Source organism: Melozone crissalis, unplaced genomic scaffold (genome assembly GCF_028551555.1).
Source record: "Melozone crissalis strain CALT ecotype California unplaced genomic scaffold, PUWL_Pcris_2 ptg000016l_1, whole genome shotgun sequence".
NCBI classification, from domain to species: domain Eukaryota; kingdom Metazoa; phylum Chordata; class Aves; order Passeriformes; family Passerellidae; genus Melozone; species Melozone crissalis.
In genome coordinates, this window is record NW_026535794.1 from 15,259,746 (window position 1) to 15,278,233 (window position 18,488).

General features: G+C 38.2%; 1 protein-coding gene across 4 annotated transcripts in view; it reads left to right on the plus strand.

The window, feature by feature from the left end:
* ARHGAP12 (Rho GTPase activating protein 12) overlaps positions 1-18,488 on the plus strand; it is a 79,197-nt gene that overhangs the window by 4,262 nt on the left and 56,447 nt on the right. For all 4 annotated transcript variants that reach the window (XM_054273538.1, XM_054273539.1, XM_054273536.1 and 1 more), the window contains one exon: positions 1,369-2,120. In XM_054273538.1, coding sequence (XP_054129513.1) covers positions 1,452-2,120 — 669 coding nt within the window. In that variant the 5' untranslated portion in view covers positions 1,369-1,451. Of the gene's footprint in view, positions 1-1,368; positions 2,121-18,488 lie in introns of those variants that run through there.

An 18,488-nucleotide genomic window follows, 5' to 3' on the forward strand; every position in this document is an offset into this window, starting at 1 on the left:
TTTGTGTTCCTATTGTCAGCTTTGTTGAATGTGGTACCATCATTCCTTCTGTCAAGTCTTTGATAAAATTGTAAACCTGACCTTGTGGTTCAGTGTGGAACCTTGGAAACAGTGGTGGCTTCCTGGTTACCTGTAGGAAATGCTTCTTGGAAGTAAAAGAAGATGGTGTGTAGGAGAGAGACATAGATTAAAGATGGGCACTTCTGTCTTGGTGTAGTATTTGAGCTTTTTACCTTCTACTTTGTCTCTGAGTTATGATCTAAATGTATTTTTTCAAGGCTCAGATCAAATAACAGAAATGGCAAAAGAAAATTGAATGGTCCTTAGTGGTTTCTGCTTTAGATCTCCCCAGAAGTTCTCTTCTGTTGTTATTTCTGTCCTTGGTCCCGTTTAGCAGCTGAGTTCACTCTGCATGTGTGTGCCTGCATGGAATTGCATTAGTTCCACTCTGTGGCAGGGTAAAGGCCACAAATCTCATCACAAAGTCTTAACTTGCAGGGCTGCAAGTTTCTACATAACTCTTCTCATTCGTCAAATGTGCATTTAAGAATAAAGAATGTGTTTGTTAATCTTCATAAGATTAAATATGGCAGCATTTTACTTGAATTCTCCTACTTTCTGTGTGAATGATGGAGATCTTACATGCTTTGATTTTCAAGGTTAAAAATCCCACCTTTCATGTTAATTTACTATATTGTGTTCAGTGCAGGTTGGCAAGACTAATGCTTACCCAGCCATGAACTTGGACATTGATGGTACATGATTAAATAGAATTTGTTTGTAGGTGTGGATGCAGTGGCATTATCTGGATTATAAAGATGCTGAGAAGTGCTTTTTAGAATTTTCATATATTAGTAATTATTTCATTACCCGTTTTGGTTCATAGTCCTGTTTTGTCACTGTGTCACTGTGTTTTGTTTGCATTTTAATTTCTAGCCCTTAAATATTTGGTTAGATCAGGTTTTCTGTAAGGTAGATAAGTCTGCTTTGGAATATTTTGATTAAAACTAGTGTATTAACAGTTCATTTAAGAAATTAAGCCTATATGTAAGCAAGAGATTGACTCAGATCAGTCCCCTCACCAAATCCCCAGTGGTTAATCAATATTAATCAGTAATAGAAGCAATAACTAATTAATTAATGAAGCTAATGAGCCACTTGATAGCAGGAGGCTTGTGTGAATAGGACAGTTCAATCAGTGACCTAAGTTGTTCTACTGATTTTCTATCTCAACACGCAGAAGGATATCTGAAAATACTGCATTTTTCATCAATTAGTCTATGTAGGCAGGATTTCTTCAAAATTATTTTTATCCAAAGTGCTCTTAAACAGCCACTTGATTACATATACTGTTTTTTTTTCTTACAGCTCTGAACATCAACAGGAAAATAACACTGAAGCAGAATGTCGCTTACCTTTTGTCTGAAAAGGTGAAATATCTTCAGATAGAAATGGCTGATAAGGGGGGGAAGATGCTTCCAGGACAATTTTACATTCAAGTGGAGTATGACTACGAGTATGAGGCCAAGGATAAGAAAATTGTGATCAAGCAAGGGGAGAAATACATCTTAGTGAAAAAGACTAATGATGATTGGTGGCAAGTCAAAAGAGACGAAAATTCCAAACCCTTTTATGTGCCAGCTCAATATGTGAAGGAAATACCCCGGAAAGCACTGATGCCACCTGTGAAGCAGGCAAGCATGTTGCCAAATAACACCTTGAAGTTGACACATGGATTACAGAGATCAACAGAAAATGTGAATAAGTCACCAGAGCTTTCTAGTTTTGGAAAATCTTCTCCAGTTCAAGTGTCTTGCTTAGTTCGAGATGCCAATCAAAACCTGGGACCCAACAATAGCCCCTGTCAGACTTTTGGTCTGAGTCTGGACCTTACCCAGAACAATGGAAAACTTAACAATGAGTTGCAATCTCCCAAGGTTTCCAATCAGATTAGAACCATTTCCATGGGTCATTTCCCATGCCCAGAGTTCTTGGAAATAGAGAAGACCAGCTTTTTGCATGAACAGTCTTGTGATTCAGCAGGAGAAGGCTCAGAAAAAATTCACCAAGATTCAGAGTCTGGAGATGAACTCAGTAGTAGTTCCACAGAACAAGTGCAGGTAAGCTGAAAAATGGCCACCATGTCTGGTTTGTTTTCTTTTGTTATTGCCATAATTGTCTGCTACTGTTTTGAGATTTATTCCCAAAGTTTCCAGTTGTTCAAATAAAAATATTTCTCTCAGCATGAAATTGTTACTAAAATCAAAGCAGTTCATGTGTTTAGTTCTTGCAGAATTTCTGTGCTATGGGAATTGATTCCATTCACATTATTCTGTGATTTAAAGAGAGAACAATAGTGTTTCCATATTAATGTTTTTATATGACATGGAATTTGAGTTGTATTTTCTTTCAGAGGAAGGGAGCCTACTGCTGTAACTCCTCATGACTTGGCCTGTTGAAATGTGCAAGTTACTGTCACTTTTCCCTAAGTGTGTATAGATAACATAAGAACTGTAAATCAATGTCTTGGTGGGTTTAATTACACTTAAGAATTATATGGAGTTGAATTTTTGGCTTGATCATTTTATTTGTAGACTGCTTTAATGAGTCAGCCCTGCCAATTTTGCTTCTCACAACTTTACTCTGGATTAAAACTCAAAACATGTGAGTTTGTTAATTAGTATGGAAGAATCTCAGGAATGATGTACTCCTACTTCTGGTTCAAACTGAGCATTGACGGCCTTTGTCCTTGGTAGAGCAGTTTCTCTCACTTCTTAATTTTTTTTTTAACAGGCAACCCCCACCCCCATCAAAAGATTAGAACTGTGACTTAATCAGGTCGCTTCTGGTACGGGTAACCAAGTTAATTAGTCTGTTGTAATCCAGGTTTGCTCTTAAACCAGTGATGTATGTGTGCATACACATAGTTATATATTTACATATGTGTGTATGTAGATAATTCCCCCACCTCACACTTGCCTTCCCCATCTTTCCTTAGGGACATGTTCAATTATTTTAAATTCTGTTCAAAGCTCCCTACTCTTGAATTTAAGCTGTATTGTGAAACTGTTTTTGCTTGGATAAAAAGTGATTGTTACAGTAAATCCCACTTGGCAGCATGTGTTCAGAGTACCAGAGTATCTCAAATCAAACTTGATACTAACATTAGATGTGAAAAGTTTTACCATTGAGAGCTGTGAATCAGTACTTTGCTAATAAGGAACAATGAAGGCAAAGCTGCTTAGGAACGAGTCAATATGGGAAGATCTTAAAGATACAAGATTGATTAGGTGAATTACAGAGTCTTGAACTGTGTGTATGTATATTTATTGTAATATTTAGAATCTGTAGTTTTCAATATCCTACTATGTTCTTGGCCTCATTCTTGATGTTCAGTTTCTATAGTTATAGGTCACCATGTCTCTAATATTTGTATATTTTATGTTAGTTTTAACTTTATCACCCCTCCCCCAAATATTATGGAATGAATAGGATTACTGAATTTAATTTCTTTTCTTCAGTGATGTCTTACACAGTGTGAGAATCCATGAGCTTTCTTGCACTTTCTTTGCAGCACTGCCCTAGCTCAGTGTAGTTGATATGAACCACTCAGAGCTTGGCACGATAAAGTGATTAAATAATTAGATATTTATTTTAGAAGTGTGTGTTGGCATGTTACTGCCATATTGATCAATTGCCAAACAAATTATGAAAATACCAAGGAATGTTTAGAAAATATATCCTACTTTAAATAGTTTACTACATTAAAATTCCTATTACATGGTAGGTCAGTTCCTTCTTCTGTGTTGACTATAATTTGATGCATTTCCTTCTCTAAAGCAGATGGAATTAATATTACATGGGTGTCTTTTGTCAATAATAAATATATGACCTGCAGCTCAGTTTCCACTGGACTTTGTGCCTCTTGATGCAGTGACACTTAATCTGTTCACCATTCTCCTCTCTCCCCACTATACTTTATTCAACACTACAACTGATTTATAAATTTATATTTGAGTGGGGCAGCAATGCATGTATTGTAGACACTGTGTTACACGTCTGAAATGGGGGAGTTTTCCCAGTGTTTAAGAGTGACAAATGCTAAAAATGCCACATTTTGGCTGTGTAAAATGCTTGGCAGTTTCACTTGCCATTATGAGAATCTTGGGCAACAAGAGTGTGGATGCTTGCTATGCCTTGCAGTTTGCCTTATTTTGTAACTTAATCTCATGGTGCACAATTGCAAGCTCTTTAAATACAATGAAAATGTTTGACATTTAGTAGCCGTGGGGATTAAAGCAGTGGTAGAACTGATGTCACTGTTAGCTCAGTCTAGATGTTCAGAGTGCCAGCCTTCTCACTGGAACAGCTTGGCAGTTTTTTTAGAATTCTTTCAATAATGAGCATTGTTTAGTAGAAATCAGCTGTGCAGAAATTAATGGCTCAGAAAGCTGTTTTTATTGCTCCTAGTCTGTAGTGAGAACATCAAGTTCCTGGCTTTCACGCACAAACAGGATTTCACTTCACAAGACTGACTGCTTCTCCCTCCCCTGCCTGCTGTGGAGTTCAGTTTTATGCAGTCTGCATTATAATAAACTCTAAGCTACAGGTGTTTTCTCTTAAATTTGTAAGATTAGAAGTTAGAATTACCTTATTAATGCCTTCATTAAGTAATTTTTTGGTGGTGTTGAGGTGATAGCATTCAGTTTTAGCCGGACCTTCAGTGTGTTTTCACTGTCCTTGAGTACAAATATATGAGATATAGAAGAATGCTTCTCTTGTGAGATCTTTGTAAGAAGTGGTTACATTATTCTCTGAAGATTATCCTCCTCCTCCTTTCCAGTAATGAAGTGCTGGTTCTGCAGCTGTACAGTCCTGAAGTCATAAGCTTGCTGGCTGTGGAAATACTGGAAGATCCAGAGCCTCCAAAGTAATGCAAAAAGGAAGGATTTTTTAGCAGATGAAATATGTGAAGGACAGAGAGGTAGCAGCGTGAGCAGAAGGATTTGCTAATGAAGATGTAGCAAGGGATTTGGTCGAGAGAAACATCAGGACTGGATAATAAACATTTTTGATGTTTTATGCAAAGAAATGATAACTATTGTTTGCCACTCTGGCGGATAAGGCATTGTAAGAACCATAGGTTAGTTTATGGACTTGAACTGTGAGAGGCTGGAGGTAATTAGAGGAAGTAGGGCTTGAGAGGAAACAAGCTTCAGTTTAACCAGATTTAAATCTCTGGTGTTGTCAGTAACTGCAGGTCGAATTGGAACTGAATGAAATGGTTTGGGTGAATGCACAGCTGGCTGTAAGAATCACTGAGACAATGGTGGCACTCAAAGCATCAATGAAGTTCAATGAAATTTCAGGAAAATGGTGCCAGGTGTCATGTTCTGATCCCAAGGAAAGGGCAAAAATATTCCTCAGGGAGGCCAAGCATATGGGGAAGAAGGAAAGTTCTGAGTGATTCTTTAGCAGATATGGACAGTACTTGAAAGAGGCAGATGGGATGTCTGAGCAGTATGCAGTAGAAGCAGAGACCTGGGTAATTGTTCTGAAGTAAAAAAAGAAAAAACAAAAAAAGGACTTACACATTCAGGCATGCCTAAACAGGCAGGAAGAGCTGAAGCAAAAGAAGACATTAAAATGGTCTTTAAAAACCACCATGGGCAATGCTTCCCTTCTTACCAAGTTTTGAAAGAGAAGGTGTGCAGACAGGGAGAGTTGGATAAGTTCAGAGATCATGTTAAGAATGTTTAGGTGATATCTTTGAGGATGATACTTTATGATAAAATTACAGACAGAAATAAAAATCTGCTTGTGGCAATGCTAATGGATAACCTATGGGAAATAACTTTGTTTCTGATGCATGTTACCTCCTCTTTTGTCATAGGAGACATAGAATGTATTTAAGAGTAAATACATGGCACTGTCTAAATGTTACTTTTTATGCTTATTAAAAGTTACTTTTAGCAGCAGGTTGGTTTTAATCATTATAAATATAGACAGTGACCTATTTGCAAAGATTGTTCTGTCTTTCATCCTCTTTAGTAATTGACTATTGCATAAACTGTGAAGCACTAAAGGGGATTATCACTAGGATGGCTGTTTTGCTTTGATTAATTCTGAGTAGTAAAGATCTTAAAGAGCTCTTTCTGTCTTGCCTTTGGAATTTCTATGGGATTGCAGTAACTTTTTAGTCTGGAAAATAAAATATTTTCCGTTTCTGTGGATGTCAGCATATCTTCTGGAGGTCTTGGTGTTCTTGGCTTTGTCACTTAGTTGAAAGACTGGTGGCAGGTTTTTAGTGTTAGACTGCCTTGCTGGTCAAACATTAAACCTCTTAAATAAATGGCTATCACTGTTTTGCTGGCCACAAAATCAGTTTGCTTCTATGATAAAAAATTTAATATTACTTTTTTTATTTCATTCATTTGTCCAAGAGATGAGTAATTTTACAGTATGAAGGAAGCATGCAAAATTTTTTTTCTTAATAAAACTGAACGTGTTTGCAGATTCATGGTGATATGTATAATGTAGTAGTTTGAATTATGTTTGAAGTACCATCCTTTAGTCTCTTACCTTCTTAAAAACAGCATTTGTTATTCTAATGATGTTAAATGCTGAAATATGCACATTATAATGAGGTGAAGAATAACTTTCAATGACAAGGAACTAAAAGCTTTATAATTTAAGGAGTTTTATAAAACATTAATTTAATATTTTTTTTCTGGGATTTCGGTAACTGCTGCTAGAGCTTTGTAAACAGCAACAGCTTGAAATGTTTGCTAAATTATGTTAATAACTGAAAGGTTCTGGACAGATAATATTAAGGAATATTTTTCCTGGCTGGTTTTGTGTATGTGTTTTTTTTTTTTTTTCCTATGCAGTGTCAACAGGTGTGGATAGTTTTACTTTACAGTGCTGCTGTTTGTGATCAGCTCAGCCTCTGTAGTTTTAATAAGTAATTCAGGTTGCTGATAGTTCTCCCTCTCGGTCCAGGTGAGTAAATCTGGATTTAGGTGCCTTAAAATGAGTAACCCTTGTGTGCCACAAATGCTGTCTACAGTCCATATCCCATGCTTCTCTGCACATCCCTGCTGCAAATCAGATTGAGCTACCTTAAAAAAATAAACAGCAAGCACCAGTGTTATCTGTGTGAGGCAGGCGTCAGAAAATCACGACCTGTGAGACAAGTTGGTTTTAGTTGAGTGCCTTGTTCTAATACTGGTGTTGGAATGCTCAGCTCAGTAAGCTACAGATCTGCTTGTACATGCAGCTTTGTGTTCTGCTCTCAGACTTGAAACAAACATCTAGTGCACTGTCAAAATTCTGCAAGTGCCAATGCAGTCTTTTGACTCTTGTACCCCTATTTACCCTAATTTCATGCAGGAAATGATGAAGTGGAACTTTGAAGGCACTGGTTTAGATGAATAAACCTGTGGTTTTTATCCTGGTAGAATTACTTCCTAGCTCAAATACAGCTCAAGCTGCGCTGCCTAAGGAATAATAGTCATAATATGGAATTGATTTTTCTGTTTTTACCTAGAAAAGTGTAATTTCTGGTGTGCAATGTGTAAGTTTTGGTGCATGCTGTCCCACCTGTCTTTTCTTTTGAATTCATGCCAGGTGCCAGCCTCAGCAGGGTGATGACAGAGTCTTTAGGGATGGTGGAGTAAATGCTTTAACAGGAAAGCAGCCCTAGGAAAAGGAATTTGTCTCGCTGCTGCCTAAGCTGAAAGCAGCTGGAGATGCTGGGGACTTGCTCTTTCTCGTTGGCAGTGCTTCTGTCATTTGAAGTAGGAAACCATCAGACACAGGAAGGACTGTGATAGGTAAAACTCTGCTTGAGACTGTTTTGATAATATTTGATCATCTCTTGTTCTTTCACATAACTCTGGGTACAAACAATTGCTTTTGCTATGTCTTTACCTGGTTACAATCTAGGCAGTTGTTGAATATTGCAGTGCTTGCCTATAGAACAAAGGTGCTGTTATTCTGTGGAATCCTAAAGAAAGTATCATTTGTTTCACAGCAGTGTGACAAAACATCAGGGAACGTATGACTCTGTAGAATAAAATGCAAAACACTTTTTTCAGGCAGCTCTCTGGAATAGTAGACATTTGTGTTTAAAAAAAAGGCAAGCAAAATCTGTGCATATCTAGTACCCAAGCAGCTGATATGTCTCTGACAGGCCTTGCCAGGTATGTTTGCTTTAAAAACGATAGGGGCAAATGGGTTTTGCCTTTATGGGGAGTTTGTTCTAAAGCTGAGGACAATACTTCTGGACAAAACACTCTTTCAGGACAGTAAGAACTGAGGATTTTCAAATGACTTCTGTGATTGTGAGTAACTGGACAACATACAGTTAGAATATTTGTATCAATTTTGAATTTAGCCTATCTTAAAGGTTTTCTGACCTAGCTCTTGGGAAAGACAGTAGGCTTCTAGTAGGTTATGGTTCTATTCTGGTGGATATGAAAGTGCTAGGTTAGTGCAGAGAGGCATTCAAACAAGCATAGAGAATGCCAGTAGTAGGAAATGGTGCAGAACGAAGATGCAGAATGCAAATTTCTTGGTGTTTCTGTATTAGAAATAACATGCAGTTGCTGGCCTCTCTAATCTTGAGAAGGAGGTAATTTTGGTATGCTTTTCCTGCATCTTTTGATAGTTTGTCCTAAGTGTTCATAAACTCTTTTGACAGAGATTTGGAGCTTGTGCACAATGATGTTGTGAAGACTGGCATAGATGTTTGTAGTCTGTATTTTAATACATTCTAGTTTTCCATCTGATAAGTTTTGTAAATGAAAGCTAGAAGCTGAGGAGCTGTCTGAATGAATTTAGGTTATTGTTTATGTTGAGTTTTGATGTTAAATTATCTGGCTTCACCTGCTTATAATCAAAATCATGATTAGAAACTTGGATTCCTATTTTAAATCTGAAATTGCATATTACATTTTGAATTTAAATAATATCGTTCTAATTATTCCTTTTTAAAATAGTTTACCTAAGGCTTCTGGATGATCTTTAGATCATCTAGTTAAATTTAAGTGACTTCCCTGTATTTTGTTTAAATGCAGTGCTGAAGAGCAGAGGTTTATGTCTGTTTTCTGCAGGTGTGTAGTGTACACAGTTGCCATCTTTTGCTTTTGTGGATGGTTGTTCAGCTCCAGTCACCACCTGGCTCTACAAATATTTATTTCCAGTGCTGCAGGGAGGTGGTGGTGCTGGCCTGGGCAGCGTTGTCACGAGTGTGTCACTGGCCTGTAAGGAGCTCCTTTATGGCAGTCTGGATAGGCACAGTCTGGTGCAAAGTCAGCAGATGTGAAGGACTCGAGGACACACTTGCCTTTTTACTGTCACTGATGTGATGGGACTCGGGCAACAAGTGTGCTTATGCAATACTGTAATAAAATGTCATGTCTGATAAAAACAAAAATACAGTTAGCAAACTCTCTGGACTCTCAGCTGGTTGTTCAGCATGTCTAGTAATATTGCATGCTCATTTATTTTCTAGAGAGCTTGAAAGATCAGCAGGATATTGTTTGGAAACAATTCATGGTACCACAGAAATGTTACAGAAAGTGTTGCACATAACTATTGTTTGTGTTTTAGATATTTTCTATTTATAGGTGAAGCTTCTTCCTGCACTAAAGTGTTGCAACAGTAAATGAGGTTCTTGAGTGACTTGGATTTGCTTTTCCTATTGAAATTGAATGCAGGTGTATTTCCCTCCTCCCCCCAGCTCCCACCACTGAAGATTTATCAACATGCTTGGCACTATCCTTATCAATTCTTGGGTATCTTCATCCAACTGGAAAAGCTAAAATAGATGTTTGTCATGCATAACTGCACTGTGCTTGAGGCACAGGGAACTCTGTGTGTGTGTGTGTGTATCTATATACCCATGTTCTCTGTATATATGACATATAAAAAAACAGGGGCAGCTATTCTGTTTCTTGATAGCCCTTTGATCTCGATTTGCACCTTATATAGTGTGACTACCAACTTTAAGCTTTCTCACAACAACCTCAGGAGATGTTCTCATCAGTACTGTCATTTTCTGCCATCCAGATGTCCTGGCTGTGACTTTGCTGTGTTGATCCCTCCTGGGTGCTGCACTCTAACTTGTAATGGCATTTTCATGCTTCCCTGAGGCTGTGTGCTTTTCCTGCTGCAGGATGTGTTCCCCCATGCTGCTGCTGCCCACCAGCTATGCCAGGGACCTGCAGTGCCTCCTCCCAGGAGAGCTTTTCACAGCCAGGCTCTGGGGCTGCCTTGCCTTGGGCAGGGAGCAGGAGCTCTGTCAGGGGCCTGGTGCTCACACAGCTCTGTCCCTCTGTCCCTCTGTCCCTCTGTCCCTCTGTCCCTCTGTCCCTCTGTCCCTCTGTCCCTCTGTCCTTCTCACATCAGCTCACTGAGCTCCTCACAGTCACCCATTGCAGCTCCCTCTCCAGCCTCTCTCTTCCCTTGCTTTCATTTTTGCCTTTACCAGCCTGAAGGCTCATGCTGCCTGAAGAGACATAGGGTGAGGGATGCTCAACTTCAGATAGTTTTTCTTTTTGTTTTTCCGTTTTTCCACACTTCAGTCTCCAAGAGAGACCTGTCTCGGTGTTTCACAAGTTTGTGGGTTGTGGTCCACCATGGTGTAAATTTTATTTTTAAGTTTTGCTTACTTTTCAGTTAATTATCTATGTGAAAACTGCATTGCATCAATTTTTGCTTTTTGCTAGTTCATAAGTTGCTACTGTAACTATCATTGGAGCAAAACTTAGATTTGTACTTAGGCTTGTGGGTTTTTTTTTCTTTTATGGAAAACCAGAAAAATCTAAATCCTGAGTGTTATGCTAAAAATCTAGCTCTAAACTCTTATTCTTCTTTTCTTGTTTTGTAAATCTTTAAAGCCTCAGCAGATTGTATCCAAACCTAAGAAGTGATGATTCCCTGTACAGCATTGTGAGGGCTGTAAAACAGCTTTTTCCAGCTGCTGCAGGTCTTTGGTTGCTGTTTGTTAAAACAATTGAAGTGAACATTGTGCTGAGATGGTACTACATTGACAAATTCTTTCTTTGCAATCAGTTTTCTGAGGAAAGTAGCTTGAAGGGCTGCATTTAAATTCTGTGCCCATAGATGGTCTCAGGAATTGTGTGTGCTTGTCCTGCTCTCATATCACTACTGTCTATCCATAAACTGCTGCTTTGCTTCTCAAAGTATTATGTGAAATGGTGATTTGAGCCCTGAGCTAGCCTTCTGTGTTTTCTGGATCTGCTTGAGTGCAGCCTCAGAATTATAAAGTAATAAAATTCCACAAATACTCAGTCTTTTTATATCTTCTTAAACAAAATCTGAAACAAAAATTGCTGGTTTAATTTGCATTGAAGTAAAGTGGAAGTTGCATTTAAAGTGGAAGTTAATTTAACATTTTCATGTTGAAACACAAAATTCAGTGAAAAATGTACACTTCTTTTTCTAGATACAGATTTGCAGAAATAGCTGTTATTGGAAATGAAAGACATTCTTGCTAGTGTAAGGAAAATAAAGAGGAAGAAAAACTGCAGAAATGCATGGCTGAGTGTTTCATGCTTTCTGTCCTTACAGTGGGTGCCAACAAACTGTCTGCAAGTAGAGAGAAACAGACTAAGAAATACAGTGAAAGAACAAATACTTCTATTTTCAGTAGTTGTAGAGAGGGAAAAAAAGATGCAACCTGGTTGAGGTTCCCATGAGAATTTTATTGCTTTGTTTAATTCTGCTGTAAGCAGTACATACAGTCAATTGCTGGGTATTTTGGGAATTTTGAGAAAAGTCTGTACAATTATGTGCTTGGCTTAAGCATTTTAAAAAGCCCTCAAAAGTGATCTTAAAAAGTCTCTAACTTCTTTAAGTTAGGCACAGTGGGTTGGATATAATCCTAAAAATGTTTCTCCTGCTATTCAGTATACTTTCACAAAACAGAATCCCAGTGTTAAAACTGGAATGATCACAGCCTGTTCTAGCTCAGTTAAATTTGGAAATTAAAAATATATTAGAAGCACCATGGCACAATTATGTACAGGCTTCTTTTTGTGTGGCCTTAAACAGCTATCAAGGGCAATATTCCTGCTCTGTTCAAAATTTGAAACACCTCATATAAATATATGAATATGCTAACTGATACCACTTATTTTGCTCATCCTATTGTGTCTTTTAAGGCAAAATTTCAAACTGAAGTCTTGACCTAATGTTCTCTGCATGTCTTCTTTGGCATGAGACTTGGCTTTCAGTTATCCTTCATTACCAGAAAGAAATGTTATACGTGATGTAATAGGAGGCGTTCTTTGTCCTAAGTCATTAAAATACATGAGATTGAGGGGGTTCAAGCAGCCCTAACAAAACCTCAGAGTTTTGCTTGTGTGCCGTAGCACGTACATTGTCTTGAGAATAGAGGCAGTGTCTTGGGAATTTAGAAGCCCTTGTGACATTTTGTCTTAATTCTTTATATCTCTCTCCCCTCCAGTATAAGTGACAGATGCCAATATATGTGGGGGTTTATTTAGAAATTTCAACATGCAAACTAAACAGCCGAATACTTATGTATAGTGGAGGTGACAATATATAAAGAGCCTGTTAGGAGCCCAACTTATAATGGGAATTTAATTTTAAAATACTTCTCTAGTGGAGCTGTGAACTTCATTTCCATAACTGCCGAAATCAGAGGTATTTTTCCTGGTCAGAGGAGTTTTAAACACAAAACACATGCAAAGTACTGGAAAAACAAAAAATATATTCATTTCAATGTTAAGTATTTTTCCCACCTATTGCTTTTTGCCTTAAGGTTTGTTTGCTTCAGGCAGGCTGGTGAATGTCCCATTCCAATATACAGGTAGACAGGGAGGATTCCAAAGAAATGCAGTGTCCTAAAATACCAGACTCCTTTGAAAATGAAATTGTAATCTCCTCTCTAAGTCCTTATACAGTGACTTTGTCTTGCACCTTGTAAAAAAAGTCTTGCTGTCTGTCACAGAACCCACTAATTATATTCAGTGTTACACAGTAAACATGTGAGAGGATACTGGATCTGAATACAGATTTAATAAAGGAAAATCTAATACAGGGACTAGTGGGTTTTCAAGACAAGAAAGCCTTATATGGTGACCGTTCTTTGAAATCTACCAGGTGAAACTGAATTTAGATTTTTAAATAATCAAATTTTAAATTATCTAATAATGGGATAAATGAGTAAGTGGGAGAATGATGCTTAATTTTAATTTAAAAGATTACTTGTTAGCTGAAATTGGTTAAATATATTAAAAAATTTGAATAGTGTGGGGAAAATGGTTTTTGTGTAATCTCTAAGCTTCAGTCTTTATTGAGGGAAGGCTTATGTGGAGAAAGAAGCCTATGAAAAGCCGTCAAAACCACATCAAACAGCTTCTTGGTCTGGATCTTCTTCACGTTGAATGATCTTCTCATATTAATGCATTATGCTAATCATATCAATAAAGACATGGTTTATGACAAGTGACTTTTAAAAAAACTGATACTTGTAACTTCTTGCAGCTACCAGCATACCATACTATGGTATGCCAGCCAGTGTGGCCCAAAGCTCTGCAGTGCCGTGGCAAAAGGGGCCATAAACCTTCAGTTTCTGCTCAAAATAGATGAATCCAAATGCTAAAATGGAAAGTGTGTGTTCTTAGCAGAGTTTAGCAGTTTAACATCTCCCTGCATTCCTCTGAGGGGATTTATGGCTGCAAGGCTCATCTTGAGGCTTCACTGGAGGTTTTGTTATGATTGCTGTGCTGTTGCTGTGCCAGATAGTTTGCCTGTCCTCTAATCCCCATTTCAGTGGCAATCAGAAATGCACAGCTAACGCTTCCAGTAAGTGTTATTTAGGAGATAGAGCTAATCACCCTCCATACTCAATTACTGCTCTTGTGAAGACAAAAGCATTTGGAGCAATGTTAGCCTAAAGCCTATTCAGGCACTTAAATTTTCCCAATAAGCTTTTTATCTTTAATATAGCTGTTGTACTAAATCTGGCTGAACAGCAAAGTCGTAACAGTCATGCAGCAGGATAAGCTGTGGCACTGCCAGCAGTGTTGCAGAAGGCTCTCTGGGCAGTGGGCTGATCAGCTTTCAGCACTGTTATTCTGCAGACCCTCGTGGGACCTGGAATCCAGAGCTCCTACAATGCCTGCACTTGCATAATTCACCTTTTTGTATGAGCTCAATGGAAATCTCGCTGGAAAACAACAAAGAAATCAACAGCAAAGTATTAGTGTATCCAGTAATTCCAAATACATTAATTATTAATTTTTCTCTTGAGATTCCCAGAAAGTTTAGCTTCCATTCCACCTGTGTTTTCTGCAGATGAACACCAGCTTTCAAGAACAGCTTCATGTGCAGAACATTGCTATATACTCAAGCAAACATCCATGTCCTTTAAAGCATTTTTTCCTCTGACAGCTTGGCAGACAGTGCTGCCATACTTTGTGACACTTGCAGTTTCAATGAGAACGTTCTCCAAAGGATGGTGGCTCCAGCTGATCCCCTGAATGCTGAGCTTGGAGTTGGAATTCAGCAGCACGGGGGAGGGCTGGGGGAACAGGGCACCGCTCACTGCCTGCTGCTTAATCAGCATGAAACCATTAGCAAATTCTTGCCATCTCAGCTATAATGTACTGCTAATAGGTTTGCTTTATTGCAAAGGACAGTCAAAAAAGCCTGGAATGTTTTAGTAATTTTGAATAAGCATAACATTCCTCTTAATGAAGTTTGACAAGGTTTTCAGAACTCCCTCACGCTGTATAACAAGAGTGCCATTACACATTCCTGTGTACTGTGTGCTGGTAATTTATTTGTGTCTTTTGCTGCACAACTCTTCTTACATGAAAGCTTTTACATTAGAATTTAAAATTATGTTATTTTACAAAATAGATTCCTTGCAACAAAAGCATCTGTGTGTTTTTAGTCCATTTAAACATGCTCTCTAAATTTAGTCACGGTTTTACACTTGTCAGATGACTTTGTAAATCCTACTTCAATGAAAAAAAAATCACAGAAATTATTTGTTGTTTTAAAAATTAATTTAGATTATGTCTCACTCCCCAGTATTTTGGAACATGCTTTGCAGTCTGGAGCACGCAGTGAATGTATGTGCTAGTGTGGCCTCTTTCAGAGAGGATTAGTGCCAGATATCTGAATCTGACTGTTTTCTTTTTCCTCTCTGTCTTTTGTTTAGGGGCAGGTTTTTTTTTAGGGCAGTTTAATAAGTCCTTCATTTTACTGATAAATTGGAAGGAATCTCTTGATACCTAGGGTTTGGATGATTTTCAGTTTTTTCTTGTCAGCAGTGAAAAATGGTGTTGGACGGCAGAAGGAATTATGTCAGTTTGTTTTACTAAAAGTAAGTTGTGAATTTGTCTTACAATCATAGGAGAAGTGAGAAGGGTCACTGTGTTTCCCCATTCCCCAGTGTGGTAGCAGACAGTGAGCCCAGGCAGTCTGCATGATGGGCAGGGATGTGACAAAGAACTCTGCTTCCTATTTTTATTGCAGGGTCTGGTTCACTTACGGCTGCTCTCACACATTTCTCTTAGTTCTGAGACCCTTATCTCATTCCTGGAGCCCAGAATTCAAAAAAGGTTTTTATGATCTTAATCCAGCAGTGCTGCTATTGGTCAGAATGGCTCTACTTTGAATGCAGTGCCAGCCCTGGGAAGACCAGATGCAGTATTTATGATCAGTGCAGCTTTAGCAGACCCTCTCTGGATTGGTATGACTGGGACAGCAGGCTTTGGGAGATGGAGTCTACTTCAAATATCAAAATCCTTGACCCCCTTCCCTCACACACCTCCTCCTCCTTTCTGGCAGGCTGTGCTTCTGGTTCAGGTCTTCATAAGAGGCCTTTCAACCTCAAACTTTGTTGGAGAAGGACCTGCAAACAAGCAGGGGGATTTCTGTTAAACATTTGATTGCAGTAGATGTTCATACTTGTCTGAGTGAATGAAATCCACAGAGAAAACTAGAGTGAGACTTTTTGTGTGTGTGTCCTCTTACTTACACAGTTGGCATCTACAGCAAACACAGCATTTTATCTTGCATAGATAGTACCAAGCCTTTTGATTGCTCAGCAGTCCATGTAGCACATAAGGGACCATTGGAACATGGTCTGACACCTGTTTTGCAACACATACCAATGGACATAATGCAGGAATTTTCTGTGTGAAACAAGGAGTATTGTTGGAAGAGGAGAGATACTCAGATTTAGTTTTGGCTTTGGAGGGTGGATAGCTGTGCTGATCTTCTGGGGGAATTGTTGATGTGCCCATTCATTACTATTTTTGAGTATTGTGGAATACACTCTTTCTCTCCCCCCCTTTTTAAAACCAGTTTCTAGACTATGTGACATGCTGCTTTAGTCCTTTCACCAATTGTTTTATGTAAGATAGAACAGACATGCTATAGGCACTATGCATTGATGCTATTTTGTGGTTCTTTATTGATTATTGTAGCATAAAATCAACTGAATTTCTTTTATCCTCATGGCCATGTAGAAGATATGTTTGTACTGTGAAAATTACAATTAACTGCTTCTGAAAGGATGAATACTGGATTTTAGATTGCACTGCATTTACTCAGAAGCATAAAGAAGTTAAGCAAAAGCCCCAAAGCCCAGTTCATTTAGTTTGCAGGACCTCTATCTCATATTACAAAATTCAGCTTGCTTCATCACTTGTGTATTTGCAACTTCTCAGGGAAGAAAAATGACTTTAAGTTTCCTGTCAGTGCTGCAGCTGTGAAAGCGAACCAGGGGGAAATGGCCCCAGGTCCAGTAAAGCTACTCCTGATTAAACATGTGTGGTTTGCCAGCTCATAACATTTTAGGGCTGTTTTTGCAAGTTGTACCTGGGAATTGACTTCACAGCGGCAGTTCTGAGGATGGTGAAGTTGATAATTCACCGTCAGGGGAGAAGTACAGTGGAAGCACAAATATTCCCACTTGTTGGCACATTTCAGGTATTGCCTTGGGTGACTTAAATTCTGTGCTGGACAGCTTTTTAGTGTAGAGATGATTTTACTGCCTTTTTGATCATCTCTGGACATGGAGGTAGGTTTGTCCATTCTTGAACTTGCTTGTTCTGAAAAAAATGCCTATTAATCCCACAAAGTAGAGCATTGTGTATTTTCTTTTCTGGTTTGTTTTGCATCTTAGTAATTTTTGGGGGTTAACCACCTCAGTGAACTGAAAATGAGGTTATGTCCCTATTTTTTTTCTGAAATCTGTAAAGCTTGATTGTCCATAATTCATTCCTCACATTTGTGGGAATGTCTGAAATTGGAAGGATGACTAGATCCAGTGGTCACCTCTTGTTTTGTCCCTGCTAGTTTTGCTACAGGTTGAAGAAAATTGTCCTTAACTTTTTCTTTTTTTTGCGAAAGTATGCAGAGGGAGGGGAGAGAAAATGTCCTCTTTCCTTACTGGTATGATTTTATGACACTTTCTGGGTTTTGATTCATTTTGAGTATTAAGATACCCTGGTGGTTTGCAGAGGAGAGGAAAATATAGCATCTTCCCTGGCTTAAACTGATTTAAGATATTCCCAACATTCCTGACCCAGGTTTCCTTACTAAAAATTATTATTAGTAATATTTTTTAATTTTTCAAGATGCTGTGAGGAAAATGTTTTATTTTATACTTCAGATGTAAAGTATTAAACGTGTTAGATCTAATGTTCAATGTTTAAAACAGTTTTTCTCAAAATGCTGACACAAACCATGTTCTTCAGAATTCAGTTTTTTCATTCCAAGTGTGGGACTTCAGCTAGTAAACAAAATACCTTTCACTTTTCACTCTTAGCTTTCATCCAACTGCTGAGTTCTGTACTCTGAGGTGGCAGGAAGAGCTGTCTTTAGTCAGCTTAAAATATTTGTTATTCTCTGCCTGAGCTACTTGGGTTACTTCTTTCCTTCTTCAGTGACATGAGGTCTCTTCAGCTTTATTTTTTGAATGCTCTGATCACCGTGATCTTGTATTGCTCTTTCTTACAGGCTGCTGGTTTTTCTTAAGAGAAAACAAGGCCTTAAACCCAGCATTTCACTTTGCATATCTGTACAATCAATCAGCTTTTTACTATATACTTTTAATAGCTTCTTCATTTGTTTCAGACTTCAGATGTGAATGTGCTGCTTTTCAGGATGAGGGTTAGAGATTTGTAATGTAGCCTTGTTTACAAAGCTTTATGGGAGTAAGGAAAATAGAGAACAACACCATTGTGGTTCTTTCTCACTGCCTAGGGACAGAAGCAAGAACACCACAAGTGCTATTGAAGGTTGTGGACTAAACTGCACTTAAGCTTTCAAGGAAAGTTCCTTATTTTGCTGATCAGGCTGTTGCAAAATTTAATTCCTTGTTTGCTCTATATGTAAGCAACTTTTTTGCCCCACTTCAGTCTAGCCTTTTTTTACCTATATCTGGGAAAAATAGGCAGTTCTTTACTTATTAT